Consider the following 13,265-nt stretch of genomic DNA (forward strand, 5'->3'; position numbering starts at 1 on the left):
GTCTGAGATCCCAGAACCCAAGGTGGGAGGTCAATTTTGCTTTTTCATTTTCACAGGATTTGCTAGCTTCAAGGTTTATTCACCACTTCCTGCCACTTGGGAGTCACTAGCTAAGCTTCCAGAGGCAGATCAGGAAGCATGGGGGGCAGGGTTTTCATGGGAAACATCAGGGACAGTGGCGGCAGAGGCTAGATGGGGGTCCATGGGTGACTGGGGCTGCCTGGGCTGGTAAGGCTGTTACTGGAGAGGCTGGAGCTGGAAGGGCTGGTGAGTAGGTGGAGAGAGGTTTGGCCGGTGGTGTTGGGTTGGCATCCTGGAGTGCTGGCCAGGAACTGGCATCATTGGCTACTGGGGGACCATGGGCTGCTGGGCTGGCACCATGGGGATATGGGGATGAGTCTGTGGGGCGTGGTTTAAGGGATGCTGCTGGGACAGCATGAGGATGATTTGATGGTGCAGCCATCTACCCGTGGGCTCCTAACCATAGGAAGGGTACTGGTGAGAAACAGAGTCAGGTTTACTCCATTGACTTTGGAATGAATAATTAGTAATGGTTTCTTTGTTATTATGACCACATGAATATTTTAAAATTTTTTCATTGCCAGAATTTCTGACAGTGTACACAGATTTTACTTATTACATACTAAGTGTTCTAGTTTGCTAGCTGCCGGAATGCAATGTACAAGAAATGGAATGGCTTTTAAAAAGGGGAATTTAATAAGTTGCTAGTGTACAGTTCTAAGGCCAAGAAAATGTCCCAATTGAAACAAGTCTATAGAAATGTCCAATCTAAGGCACCCAGGGAAAGATACCTTAGTTCAAGTAGTCCAATGAAGTTCAGGGTTTTTCTCTCAAGCGAGAAAGCACATGGCAAACACAGTCAGGGTTCTCTCTCATCTGGAAAGGCACATGCAAACACAGCATCATCTGCTAGCTTTCTCTCCTGGTTTCCTGTTTCATGAAGCTCCCCAGGAGGCGTTTTCCTTCTTCATCTCCAAAGGTCGCTGGCTGGTGGACTCTGCTTCTCGAGGCTATGTCATTCTGCTCCGCTCTCTCTGAATCTCTTTCATTCTCCAAAATGTTTTCTCTTGTATAGGACTCCAGAAACTTATCAAGACCCACCCAAATGGGTGGAGATATGTTGTCACCTAATCCAGTTTAACAGCCACTCTTGATTAAATCACATCTCCAGGGAGATTATCTAATTACAGTTTCAAACGAACAGTATTGAATAGGGATTATTCTACCTTTATGAAATGGGATTTTGATGAAAACATGGCTTTTCTAGGGGACATACATCCTTTCAAAGCAGCACACTTAGTTCCCCAGTAGGGTCTGAATGTTGAGTAGATGTTCTATTTCACTTAATAAGGACATTTAAATGCGTGTGTCATGTTTTAAGGGAATAATGAACCAAGTATCTGCATACCAGCTGCCTTATGTTCTGGTACCACTTCAAAGGGATAAGTACGTTTAGAAAATGAGACATTAGAATATATCTGATTTAATTTAGTTTCAGGAATTATAGCCTTACTAATGCAGCCTTGTCGATAATGACAGCATAAATTGTAAGATCTACAGAAAAGAGAAGGTAAACATATTGGGTGCTTCCTATGTGTCAGGAATTGCATTGCATCCATTGTACATGATTGTTTTGTTTTCTCGCATGCCCTGAAGCTAGTATCATTACCCCCACTTTACAGTGACACTCATGAAGAGTTAAAGAGGTTCATGAACTTGACTGAGGTTACAAAAGCAGTAAGTCTGTTTAATTCCACAGCTCCTGCTCTTCTTTGCAAGAGCAAAATTAGCAGTAATAATAATGTGATATAACATTCATTTCATCCTTGTTGATTTGATGTCACAGTGAAAACCAAAAAAAAGGAGATATAAACACTGTCTCTCATCCTAGACATACGAGTTTAATGGTCAGCTAGATCAGTCTTGTAAGGTCTAAGAGAAAATATGGTTCCAAATTCATGTTAGCATTTTTCTTCAGCTTGTCTGGGTAAACAGACTCACAGACCATTACGTGAACCTGTGAGAGATGTAAGCATTCCATTTCATTCTGCACTGTTATCACCTGAGTTGTTTAATCTCAGGTTTGGGGCCTCCATGTAGTAGGAACATTTTAATCAAGAGAGCAAAACAATGATTAACCTTGCTTAAGGGGTATTCGACAAAGCACTTTTCACCTTCATTCACTGTTTTCCTCCCCAAACAACATTTTCAGGTCTGGTTTCCCTTCTCCAGATGATGAAATCAAAGTTCCAGAAAGAGAAAATGGTTTGCCCAAGGTCTACATGGTTAATTCAGGGTTGAGGAGAGCCTCAAACCTGATTCCAGAATTCATGTTTTCCAAAGCACTACAGTTGGTGGCTCATCCTTCAGTAAAGCCAAATGAGGGAGACACCTAGAATGCGAAGGTCTTAGAATCAGGGGGTTTTGAGCTGGAAAGGATCTTAACTTACCCAGTGCTGATCTTTTACAGGTGGGGATAGAACAAGGCTATTCAGGCCCAGTCTGCTCTCTGCCCCACTGTAGTGCCTCCCCGAATGGTGTTTCATGATGGCTAATTTGCTGGCCATATATAGGAGGAAAAACTGCATTAGAGAGGCCAGGTAAGAAGGTGCTGAGGAAATGTAAGTGGGCCATTTGAGGAATATTTTGAATGAAGTGTCACCACACAATTCTTTACAGAGCCCAGGCATTGTCAACTCAAAGCAAAGGTCAAAATTAGCAAAGAGGAAAATTACCTCATAGCTCAAGTTGTGATAACCAGGGTGCCCAGGATTAGGTGATAGCTTTTATGGGGGGGGGGGGGGTGTGAAATAGAAAAGAGAGAGAGGGAGAGAGTAAATTAGTGCACAGTTGTTGACACTGTGGGAGACTGACGCTAGTTCCCCCCAAAATCTATATAGTGCAGGATATATCTGAGGTTTAATTTTTAGTTAGAACAGGTACTGCATGTAAGAGAGGGGACTTCTTATTTCAAAGAGGTCCAGAACAGCTAAATGACTTTTGTGGGAGTTTAATCATATGGTGGGAGAAAGCAGAAATCTGCATGCACTTATCCTCCATACTCTTTGGACCTCTATTTCTGTTTGCTAAAGCTGCCAGAACTCACTATACCAGAAATGGGTCAGCTTTTCCAATGGGATTTATTAGGTTGCAAATTTACGGTTCTAAGGCCATGAAAACATCCAAATTAAGGCATCAAGAGGAAGGTACCTTGTCTGAGGAAAGGCTGCTGGTGTCGGGGTTCCTCTGTCACGTGGGAAGTCCCATGACAACATCTGCTGGCCCTTATCTCCTGCTTCTGGTTTCACTGGCACTTTCCAAATGTCTCAGGGCATTTCTCTCTATGCTCTCCGGGCTTTTACTGCCCTTTATTCTTTTCACAAAGGCCTCCAGTGAAGGATTCGGATCCACCTTGAATGGGCTGGGTGACTCCTCAGTTGGATTAGCCTAACCAAAAGGTCTGACCCACAACAGGCCTGCCCCCGTGAGAATGGATTAAAAGAACGTAGTCTTTTCTGGGGCACAGAATAGCTTCAAACCAGCACAGCCCCCATGTCGTCAATGAATGCTGCCCTGTCCCATTCACTATTTTATTTGTTGACAAAACTCACTCCATTTTGGGAAGAGAGGTATTTTTCTCTCACACAATTTCAAAATTAAACTCTCCCTTTGAGAGCAGGGGGTGGTTAGGTACTTAAGTATCAGAGGGATTCCTCATAATTGGCATGCAAAGTAAACAACAAAAATAGAAAATTGGGTGCAAATTATTGATAAATCTGAGAGCAGGATGGCGTGCTGTCAGGAAGAGACATCGTAAATGTCGTGGAAATTGAAAGGATGATTTGTGAAGTTGAGGACAATTCCTGTTATTATCCTGTCAGCATTTCCATGGCAGAATTTCAAGGTTCAAAATAAAAAGCAGCTTGAAGAATTATTTCAACCAGGACTATCTGTCCTTTCAAAAGTGATTGCCAACTGGCTGAGACTTGCAGCCTGGAATTCCGCTTGGCCCTGGAGCGGGAGCGAGAGAATCCTGCGGAGTGGACAAGGGGCAAAGAAGCTCCCCTTCAGATGTCAAGCTGGTGGAATAGAGACATTGGCTCTGTTCCCTAAAACTGCTCATATTTCCTAACAGGGTGACGTCACTCTCATCCGAATGTAAATTATTTTAGTCAAATAATTGCCTTTCCTTGATATAAGTAAGCCCTAAGAGAGTGGGAATGTTGAATTGAGGCATGGAAAAGGGCGGAATTTGAATGCGGGGCCCCTCGGAGCTCAAAGTTGTCACAATGCAGGATTTTAGGAAGGTGGAGCAGAGACTCCTGGCCTCTTGGCTGTGAGAGGAGGGGAGGAGGCGGTGCACAGGCTTTGCCGGCCTCTGGTCCTAGCAACTGTTTTGATACCATGGAAAGGCAGAGACCTCCTGCTTTGCATGTGTGTGATCTACGTGGCCGCCCCTACATACCTGTCTAGAGAGAGAGAGTGGGTCAGGCATCCTGCTCTCTGACATTTGAGTATAAAATATATCAATATATTTGGGCATAGATAGCATTCCGTACAACCCCACAGAAGCCTCGTGCTTGGCAGATGCCCCCAGTTGGCAGAGGCCTGTGAGACCAGTGAGAAGGTTCCAGAAGGGGTATCCGTAACATGGAGATTTTACCCCTGAAGGATGCCAACAGCAGGATTTGGAGGGCATGGGAGTTTCGGAAATTTGTGAGAAACTGGGTTTTAGGGAAACTGGTGTTTGTCCTACAGTGTTTGCTAAGAATGGTGGCCTTTCAAGTGTCCTTTTCAGAAGTCTACCCCATCTAGAGATGGGCCGCGACAGTCCCAGGCTAATAATTTCTCAGCACATTGTCTGCAGGGGTGGGGGGGGCTTCTTAAAACTCAGCGTCCTGCCTCCCACCCCAGCTGTACCGAATAAGAACCTTTGGAGGAGGCAACTGAGAATCTGTTTTTCTAAACAAATCCCTCAAGTGTTTCTTAAGCACAGGGGCAGTTGGGCACATCTGATCTTGTGCTGTTTTGAACCCTAAAATTTGCCAACCTTAGAACATTTTATTTCCAAGCTTGTGAAAGTGGACATTGCCTTATGCAGGGGGCACGAAACCCACTGGCATAGTGAAGGCTGCTCCCAAGGAGGCAGGTAAACCGAGTCCAGGTCCCCTTTTCTTGGTGACCCTGCTCCAAAAAGGCAACACCTGCCTTTCTTATCTCTTCTCAGACACAGACATAATTAGTGCTCCCTAAGGTACACATTGGCCCATTGCTCCTAAAATGGAGGGGACCCTCTTTTGTGAGGTTACTTCACTCACATTCGATTGCCTGTTGGCAGCCCATGTCATTGTTTCTGGAGTCACAGTAGTGATAAAGAGGCTTTGCTTTTAGATTGAGATCCCAACAAGTTGGCAGGGACGGGAATAAGCTATCATTACATGATTTGTAACGATGCCCTTTTCCTGTACCATACAGCCTTTTGAGTCATTGAAAGTAAAATGAAATTTATAATTCATTATTAAAGGAACAGGATTGGCTCTAAAAGTTGGGGAGGTCATCAAGGTCTTTCAGAAGAAAGAGCTTAATATTTTTTAAGGAAGTATATATAATGTGCAATAATGCTGGCTATGAAAATGACATTGAAGATTTCTACCCCCTAAATCTGTTTGTTTCCTTTAAAGGTTGAATTAATGAGAAAAACTGTGGAGTGGACATGTAGTTGATGGTTCTCTTTGATGCACTTAAACAAAATATTTTTCAAAGTAGTGGCTCACAGCCTGTGAAAATATTATTTTACCATAATTGATCTGTCATTAAGTAATGTTTGTGCTGTGGATTTTGACTCCCGAAAGTACTCTGGAGATCTGGAATTAAAATTAAAAGAAATATAGACAAACACTTTGCTGCATTAGAAAGCAAAATAATTAATTTCGATAATCAGTCTAATTTAATAATGGTTCCACAGAAGTTAGTTATATTGACAGCACATAGTATTAGAAATGTAGAATACATTTGTATTTATTAAACCTAAAATACAGAGAAAGAAATACAGGATACCAAATGCCAAATTATGAATAAAGTTCACATACCTTTAAATATATCCAGACTAAACTGATGCCTGAAACTCAGGAATGCTTGAACCTTTAGATTTCTTCCAATTTCAAGCTCAATTTACTTGCTTTCATTGGTTGCATCTAGAGCAACCAATCAGATTTCTAACGGAAGAAAGTGTTGAATATAACTAAAAATCCTTGTCTCGTGAGTTTTTAGTTTAGCAGCTGCTATCAAACTTAAGACTGTATGTTGTGATGAGTGCATATAGAGTCTCCAGTTTGTGCGATGTGTTTAACAGGCAAAGGGAGTATCATTGGGCTGATTTTAAGTCAGCAGATTAGTTGCCTACCCATGCTGATAAATTCAGATTTACTCTTAGGAAGCTGCTTTGTCATTGTCTAACCCCTGCTTCTAGTCAACATAATGTTGCTCTTTACAGGAAAAAGCTAGATGGCTGTTTCTCTAGTGTAACCAAGATGTATGCTTGGCTTTCCCAGCCCATTAAGATCAGGAGAGATTGATTCAAACCCCCATTGTCATAAAAACTCTCCGATATTTCTCCAAGGGATCATAATTTCAGAGTCACCACTGCTCCATTTTCTGATTCCATTATAGGTGTATTCTCTGTTTCCTGGGGCTTCTGCTTTATCACCACTCTAGTGTCTACGCAAACAGGGGACAAAGTCCCTTCTCCTTGGGGCCATCCTACAACCCACCTGCCATCCAAGCATCCATGAACTCAAGACTATCATGGCAGCAAAACTTCTACTGGAAGGATAAGCAAGAGACATATCACACAGCAGGCACAACCCTTCAAAATAGAGTTGAAGCCTCACAAATGTGTATCCCAGGGGATCTGGTCCTGGCTACCCTATCCCACTTAGCAACCAGCCTCACTCAGTAGGATGGCTCTTCTGTGCCCGCGCCCTTCTAGCCCATTCCCTCTTTCTCTCATAAGCGATCCCGAATTCCTTTCTCTCTCTTTTTCAGAAACTCTCAACTGTTTAGTTGCACTGTTGCCATGTTCTCAGCAACCTCTCCTTCTCTACTCTTCCTAAATAATGACAACCAAAACCAGTATCTCTCTGAGGGCCTCTGATCTGGCTATTAAATTCAGGCTCTTTTTTTAACCCTTCATCCTAGTAAAGCCCATGGATTTATTCTCTTATTCTAGAATCTGATCAATTAAAAAAAGCAAATTTGTAACTAGTGACAAAAGGTAACTGATGTGTTGTCTGTCAATATTAAATTGATAAAGGAAATACTGAAGATATACCCAAATATAATTGGCGTTATGGCCAGAGGTCTTCAAATACTTAAGTAATATTTATGAGGTTTGTACATGTGCATATATTTTATATAGGTGCTCCACATCTGCTGAATTGAAACCAAGGAACAAAGTATTCATGAAATACAATGTAGTAATGCTTCAGAGCTGGGGCTTTGGTTTACATGGGTCCAGATTCCAATTTCACCACTGGTTGAGGGACCATTGACATGTTGCTTAATCTGGGAAAGCCTCAGTTTCCTCCATGGTAAACTGAGGGTGATAATAGAGTCCACCTATTTGGATTAGTATGAAAACTAAATGAGGGGCACCCTGAGGAAATGGAAATTTATTGTACACTCCCATCGTATCATGTGGCACACAATATTTAAAATACTAATAAGTAAGATTCTAAGATAGTCTTTGAAGTGATTTAGTAGGGAATGAATAATTCTCATGAAGAGAGGTAGATCCTTCAAGTCAAAAGAGCGATTGTAACTAAGGAAGTAGAAGTCTGTAATGGGTAAAATGGTTAAATTAAAGCAAACATAGAATATGGTTCTGAATTCCAGTTGTGGCCAGAGTTTTTATTCATGTATTTATATATTTATTGATGAATTGGATATCCAAGGCAAGAAGGATCCCCTTTGAAGGTAGTTGCAAAATGGATTTTAGAAGAATTGGCACCAGCTTATTCGGAGTTGGGGAATGAGGTGGTAAGAGAGACTAGGAGGGAAAGAAAGGAAAGTGCACAACACATTACATTATCTTTTGCTCTTTTATCCCCTGTTTTATTTAATTACATGTGGTGGAGCTCTTGAAAGGATTCAGGACATATTTTTCCTACAGAATTGTGGGAAATCTATACTAGTGAAGTCATGGACGAAATAGTACAAGGTTGTGGTTTCACAAAAATGATCTTTATCTTGCCTCACCTTTCACGAATGAGAGAGATGAATATATGGCCTCACAGTCAACAGAATGCTTCCTCTTTGTGGCATTTATCCCACTGGTCCACTGGTAGTGAGTTACTGCAAATTCATCATGGACAGTTGCCCCAGCTTTGATGACAAATGCTATAGAAGCCATATGGGTCTTTCTGTTTTCTCACACTACATATCCTGAGTCATAGAGTCTCAAAATATGGATCCCCTCTGCCTGAAATCTCTTCTCTTGATTTCGTTCCTGTTTATACAGTTTTGCAAGTATCAATTGTTTTAAAAAAAAAACAAAATTTCAATGGAAAAGTTTTCCCTATAAGCAACTTTCATTTATGAATAAGTTGATTTTATAAGAGAGAACAGAATACACTAGATGGACTGCTTATTTTGTTATACAGAAGCTATGCCATTTCTAGACTATTTGTGCTCTTGTTTTTCTTGCTCTTTGAGGTCAAATAGTTTCTTCTCTGTGCTATTTTAAAAAATGGATCCTAAGCATAAATTATTTTCCTCTATGGCAATATCTCTGGGACAACTGTGGTAATATGGCCACAGAATACGTCTCTGTTCACTTATGTATTCGTTGCAGATGCAAATGGTGAATACCTATGAACCTGCGACTGCTCTTATTACCATGGGGGATAAATACATGTTTGCATTTGTTACTGTTTCTAAAAGCTCTTTTCCAATATGATGAATGAATAGATACCTTTACAAATTGTAGTCTCATTCTACTGCCCCCTTTTTTTTTTTACAGTTTTCCTTTTTCTGGGGACCCTCTAAGTGGTGGTGGCCTGGAGGACTCACCTGTGAGAAAATAACAAGTTCAGTTTTGTGGTATCGATGTTTCACTGCTGAAAGATATTTTGTTTTGTTTGGGATCTTGCTCCCTGCTTACATGCTGGTTCTTTACAGAGTTTGGGGGAGTGTTTGTGATCTTTGAATAAGTCAAACCACCTTTCTTAAAATCTTCAGGAACTCAACTTTTGAGTCTTCTTTTATAGCAGGTTTAAGATCTTTCATAACAAAACAATTTTCTGCAATAATTACAAGAGAGAATTCTTAAGTAAGGAACCAAAGTCGGGTGCTAATTAAATGTTTCTTGTGTAAATATTTACTTGTAATGCAATCCTTCTCTAGGATTGTTTTTTGCTGCACTGTAAGTACCCTCTTCAGAAGCTGGGCATGCCACCACTAATTGATTCTGATAAACACTCTAATAGGATTCTGACCACATTTGTAACTCTTGAAATTAGGTATTATGCCTTGGATTTCCTTGGGAGTTCCATTTGGCTGACGTCTTAGTGAAATTATAATACACTACAAGCAAATATACTATGATAGAGAAATTAGATTTCTTTCCTTTGTATGACTTACATTGTTTGCTTCATATAATAAAGCTTTATTGTCATTGTCATCATCATCATCACCATCATCATTTGAGCCTTAGGTTTCTAGAACCACTTACTTTAACCCTAGGAGTAATTTGAAAAGAAAAGGAAAAAAAAGAGACCTCTTTCACAAACTTCCACATACTTTCTTGATTGCAAATAAACAGCACTTATCCCAGAATACACTAGAATGAACTATGACCTATGGCTGGTTGTTTGAAGCCATGAAAGAAAAATAGAAGAGATATTTTCTAACTGGCTAACAGCATTTAATAAGAGGATAGACTTGGGATTGGATGCATAAGAGAGGAAGTAGCAGAGAGAAGGAACCCAAGAGGAGATAGGCACTAGTATGGAAAAGGAAGGGCATTGTGATGGCAAGTCAGAGTGATGGTCAGAAGTGGTGACAGTCTCAACAAGCCACAAGTGTTTGACAATAAAAGACAAAATTTGCTAATGAAGCAATAGGAAAACACCAGCTGGGCAGTAAAAGCAGGCCATCCTGTAGTCACAGTCATTGTGAGAACTTAGTCTACACCTAACAGTGACATTGGCCTTGGAGTACAAAGATTTCTAGGACACTGGTCCAGTCCTCAAACGGCTCGTGGCCTCCAGCAGAATTCCGCACTCTGAGTTGGGGCAGAGAATGCTGGGAGTGGGCAAGGGAGCAAATAGTCCTCACCTTTAGGAACCTCATGCACTCCGTGCCTAGGTCTTCGTTATGGGCAAAGAGGTAAGGGATGAGAGGGAGAGTAGTGATGCCAGAAGGTATCAGGGGGCTATGCTGAAGGTGCGCCATCTGGTGTAGAACAACGGCCTTTGGGTGGCTTGGGAAGGGGTGTGTTAATTTTATTTAGGACCATTCCAGTTTTTCAGCATTGGGCCCTTTGCTTTCTGCTTCTGCAGTTACTGTGCATTGACTGATACACACGCATGGCGTTATCAGGGGAAGATAAACTTCCAGACAGCACATACTGTTTTTAGAAGATGATATAAAGTACATAGAGATGTTTATGAACTGACATTTAAAATAAAGTTCTAGCAATAGGAGGGCTAGTTCAATAAATTTTGATTACATTTTAAATGAAGGTGTCAATCTGTATTTGTTGACATAGAGAGATTTTTATGACACATTATACAGTAGAAAGATAGACAGTCCACTTCCTCTAAAATTCTTCTCTCTCTTCATTGAAAAATGTTTGGGGAAATATTCACTAAAACATCAACAGTGGGACTCAGTCCTGAAAGTCTCTAGGTAGTCAAGATCATATTTCTTTTAAATGATCTTCCAGTGCAACAAATGCAGGAGAAATACACGAAGTTTGGCATGTAGTTTTTCTCATGCATGTTCAGGAAGAGTGATGAGTAAATGGTATTGCTAGATATCCCAGAGGTCCTGGGCTTATTTAATGCTCATTCTCAGGGGGGGAAAAGTTGAACATAAAATCAGAGAAAAAACGACAGTGATTTATTTTTCAGTGACAGGGTCTCTTTCAGATTGCTAGTAGAAAATATCTTAATAATAAATGCATTCACAGAAAGTTGCATATGGCTTGCACTTTGAAGAGTCAGATAGGCATTTACCAAATAACTGGTGGGGCAATTGGAAATCACATGCAGATGGATAATATGTTGTTTAGGTTATAATTAACTGGTAAGTGTCGAGGGTAAAATGCTACATCCATGTTATCAGAGGTAACATAGTAATGTGAAAACGAGCATTTTTAAGGTTATTTTAAAAAGATAAAAATCATTCTTAAGAAAATAAGATAATAAAAATCAGTGTTTTTCGCCTTCATTATAAAGGACTGGAATCTTGGTATCAATTTAAAGAGTGAACAAGCGTACCTCATGTTATGTGCTTCACTTCACTGTGCTTTGCAGATATTGCATTTTTTACAAACTGAGGGTTTGTGGCAACCCTGCGATAAGCAAGTCTATTGGCACCATTTTTCCCACAGCATGTGCTCACTCCATGTCTCTGGGTCACGTGTTGGTAATTCGCACAATATTTCAAACTCTTTTATTGCTATTGTTATGACGATCTGTGATCGATGATCTTTGGTGTTACTATTGTAATTGTTTTGGTGTGCCACGAGCCACACCTGTATAAGACAGCAAACTTAGGCGATACAGGTTGTGTGTGTTCTGATTGCTCCACCTGACTGGCCATTTCCCCCATCTCTCTCCCTCTCCTCAGGCCCCCCTATTTCCTGATACACAAAAATATTGAAATTAGGCCAATTCAAAGCCCTGCAGTGGCCTCTAAGTGTTCAAGTGAAAGGAAGAGTTGCATACTTCTCACTTTAAATCAAAAGCTACAAATGATTAAGCTTAGTGAAGCCTAGATAGGCACAAAGCTAGGCCTGTTGCTCCAAAGCATTAGCCAAATTGCGAATTTGGCTAATGGAAAAGTTCTTGAAGGAAATTAAAAATGCTACTCCAGTGAACACACACGTGATAAGAAAGCCAAACAGCCTTGTTGCTGATACGGAGAAAGTTTTAGTGGTTTGGATAGAAGATCAAACCAGCCACAACATTCCCTTAAGCCAAAGCCTAATCCAGAGCAAGACCCTAACTCTCTTCAATTCTATGGAAGCCCAGAGAGTTAAAAAAGCTGAAGAAGAAAAATGCAGTTAGTAGAGGTTGGTTCATAAGCTTTAAAGAAAGAAGCCATCTCTATAACATAAAAGTACTAAGTGACCTAGCAAGCGCTGATGTACAATCTGCAGCAAGTTATCCAGAAGATCTAGTTAAGATAACTGATGAAGGTGGCTACACTAAACAGCAGGTTTTCAGTGTAAACAAAACATCCCTCTACTGGAAGAAGATGTCATCTAGGACTTTTATAGCTAGAGAGGAGAAGTTGATGCCTGTCTTCAAAGCTTCAAAGGACGTACTGACTCTCTAGCTAGAGGCTAATGTAGCTGATGACTTGAAGTTGAAGCCAGTGCTCATTTACCATTCTGAAAATCCTAGGGCCTTTAAGAATTATGGTAAGTCTACTCTGTCTGTGCTCTGTAAATGGAACAACAAAGCCTAGATGACAGCACCTCTATTTACAACTTGGTTTACTGAAGATTTTAAGCTCACTGTTGAGACCTACTGCCCAGAGAAAGAAGATTCCTTTCAAAATGTGACTGCTCATTGAACAATGCACCTGCTTACCCAAGAGCTCTGATGGAGTCATACAACTAGATGAATGCTGTTTCCATGCCTGCTAATACAACATCCATTCTGCAGCCCATGGATCGAGAAGTCATTTCTACTTTCAAGTCTTATTACTTAAGAAATACATTTTGGGGCGAGCCATGGTGGCTCCGCAGGCAAAGTTCTTGCCTGCCATGCCAGAGACCTGGGTTTGATTCCTGGTGCCTGCCCATGTGAAAAAAGAGAAAAGAAATACATTTTGTAAGGCTGTAGCCGCCAGAGAGAGTTATTCCTTTGGTGGATCTGAGAAAAGCAAATTGAAAAACCTTCTGGAAAGAATTCACAATTCTGAATGCCACTAGAACATTTATGAGGCATGGGAGGAGGTCAAAATATCAGCATTTATAGGAGTTTAGAAGAAGTTGACCCCAACCTTCATGG

General features: G+C 40.9%; 2 protein-coding genes across 2 annotated transcripts in view; one reads left to right on the plus strand and one right to left on the minus strand.

Annotated features, from left to right (window-relative positions):
* Positions 1-13,265, plus strand: part of ARHGAP6 (Rho GTPase activating protein 6) — a 588,162-nt gene that overhangs the window by 448,829 nt on the left and 126,068 nt on the right. The window lies entirely within an intron of this gene.
* Positions 111-10,473, minus strand: AMELX (amelogenin X-linked). The gene is given in 3 exon segments (XM_077146006.1): positions 111-198; positions 200-477; positions 10,357-10,473. Coding segments are annotated over 3 exon segments (483 nt in total).

This window comes from Tamandua tetradactyla, chromosome X (genome assembly GCF_023851605.1).
Source record: "Tamandua tetradactyla isolate mTamTet1 chromosome X, mTamTet1.pri, whole genome shotgun sequence".
NCBI classification, from domain to species: domain Eukaryota; kingdom Metazoa; phylum Chordata; class Mammalia; order Pilosa; family Myrmecophagidae; genus Tamandua; species Tamandua tetradactyla.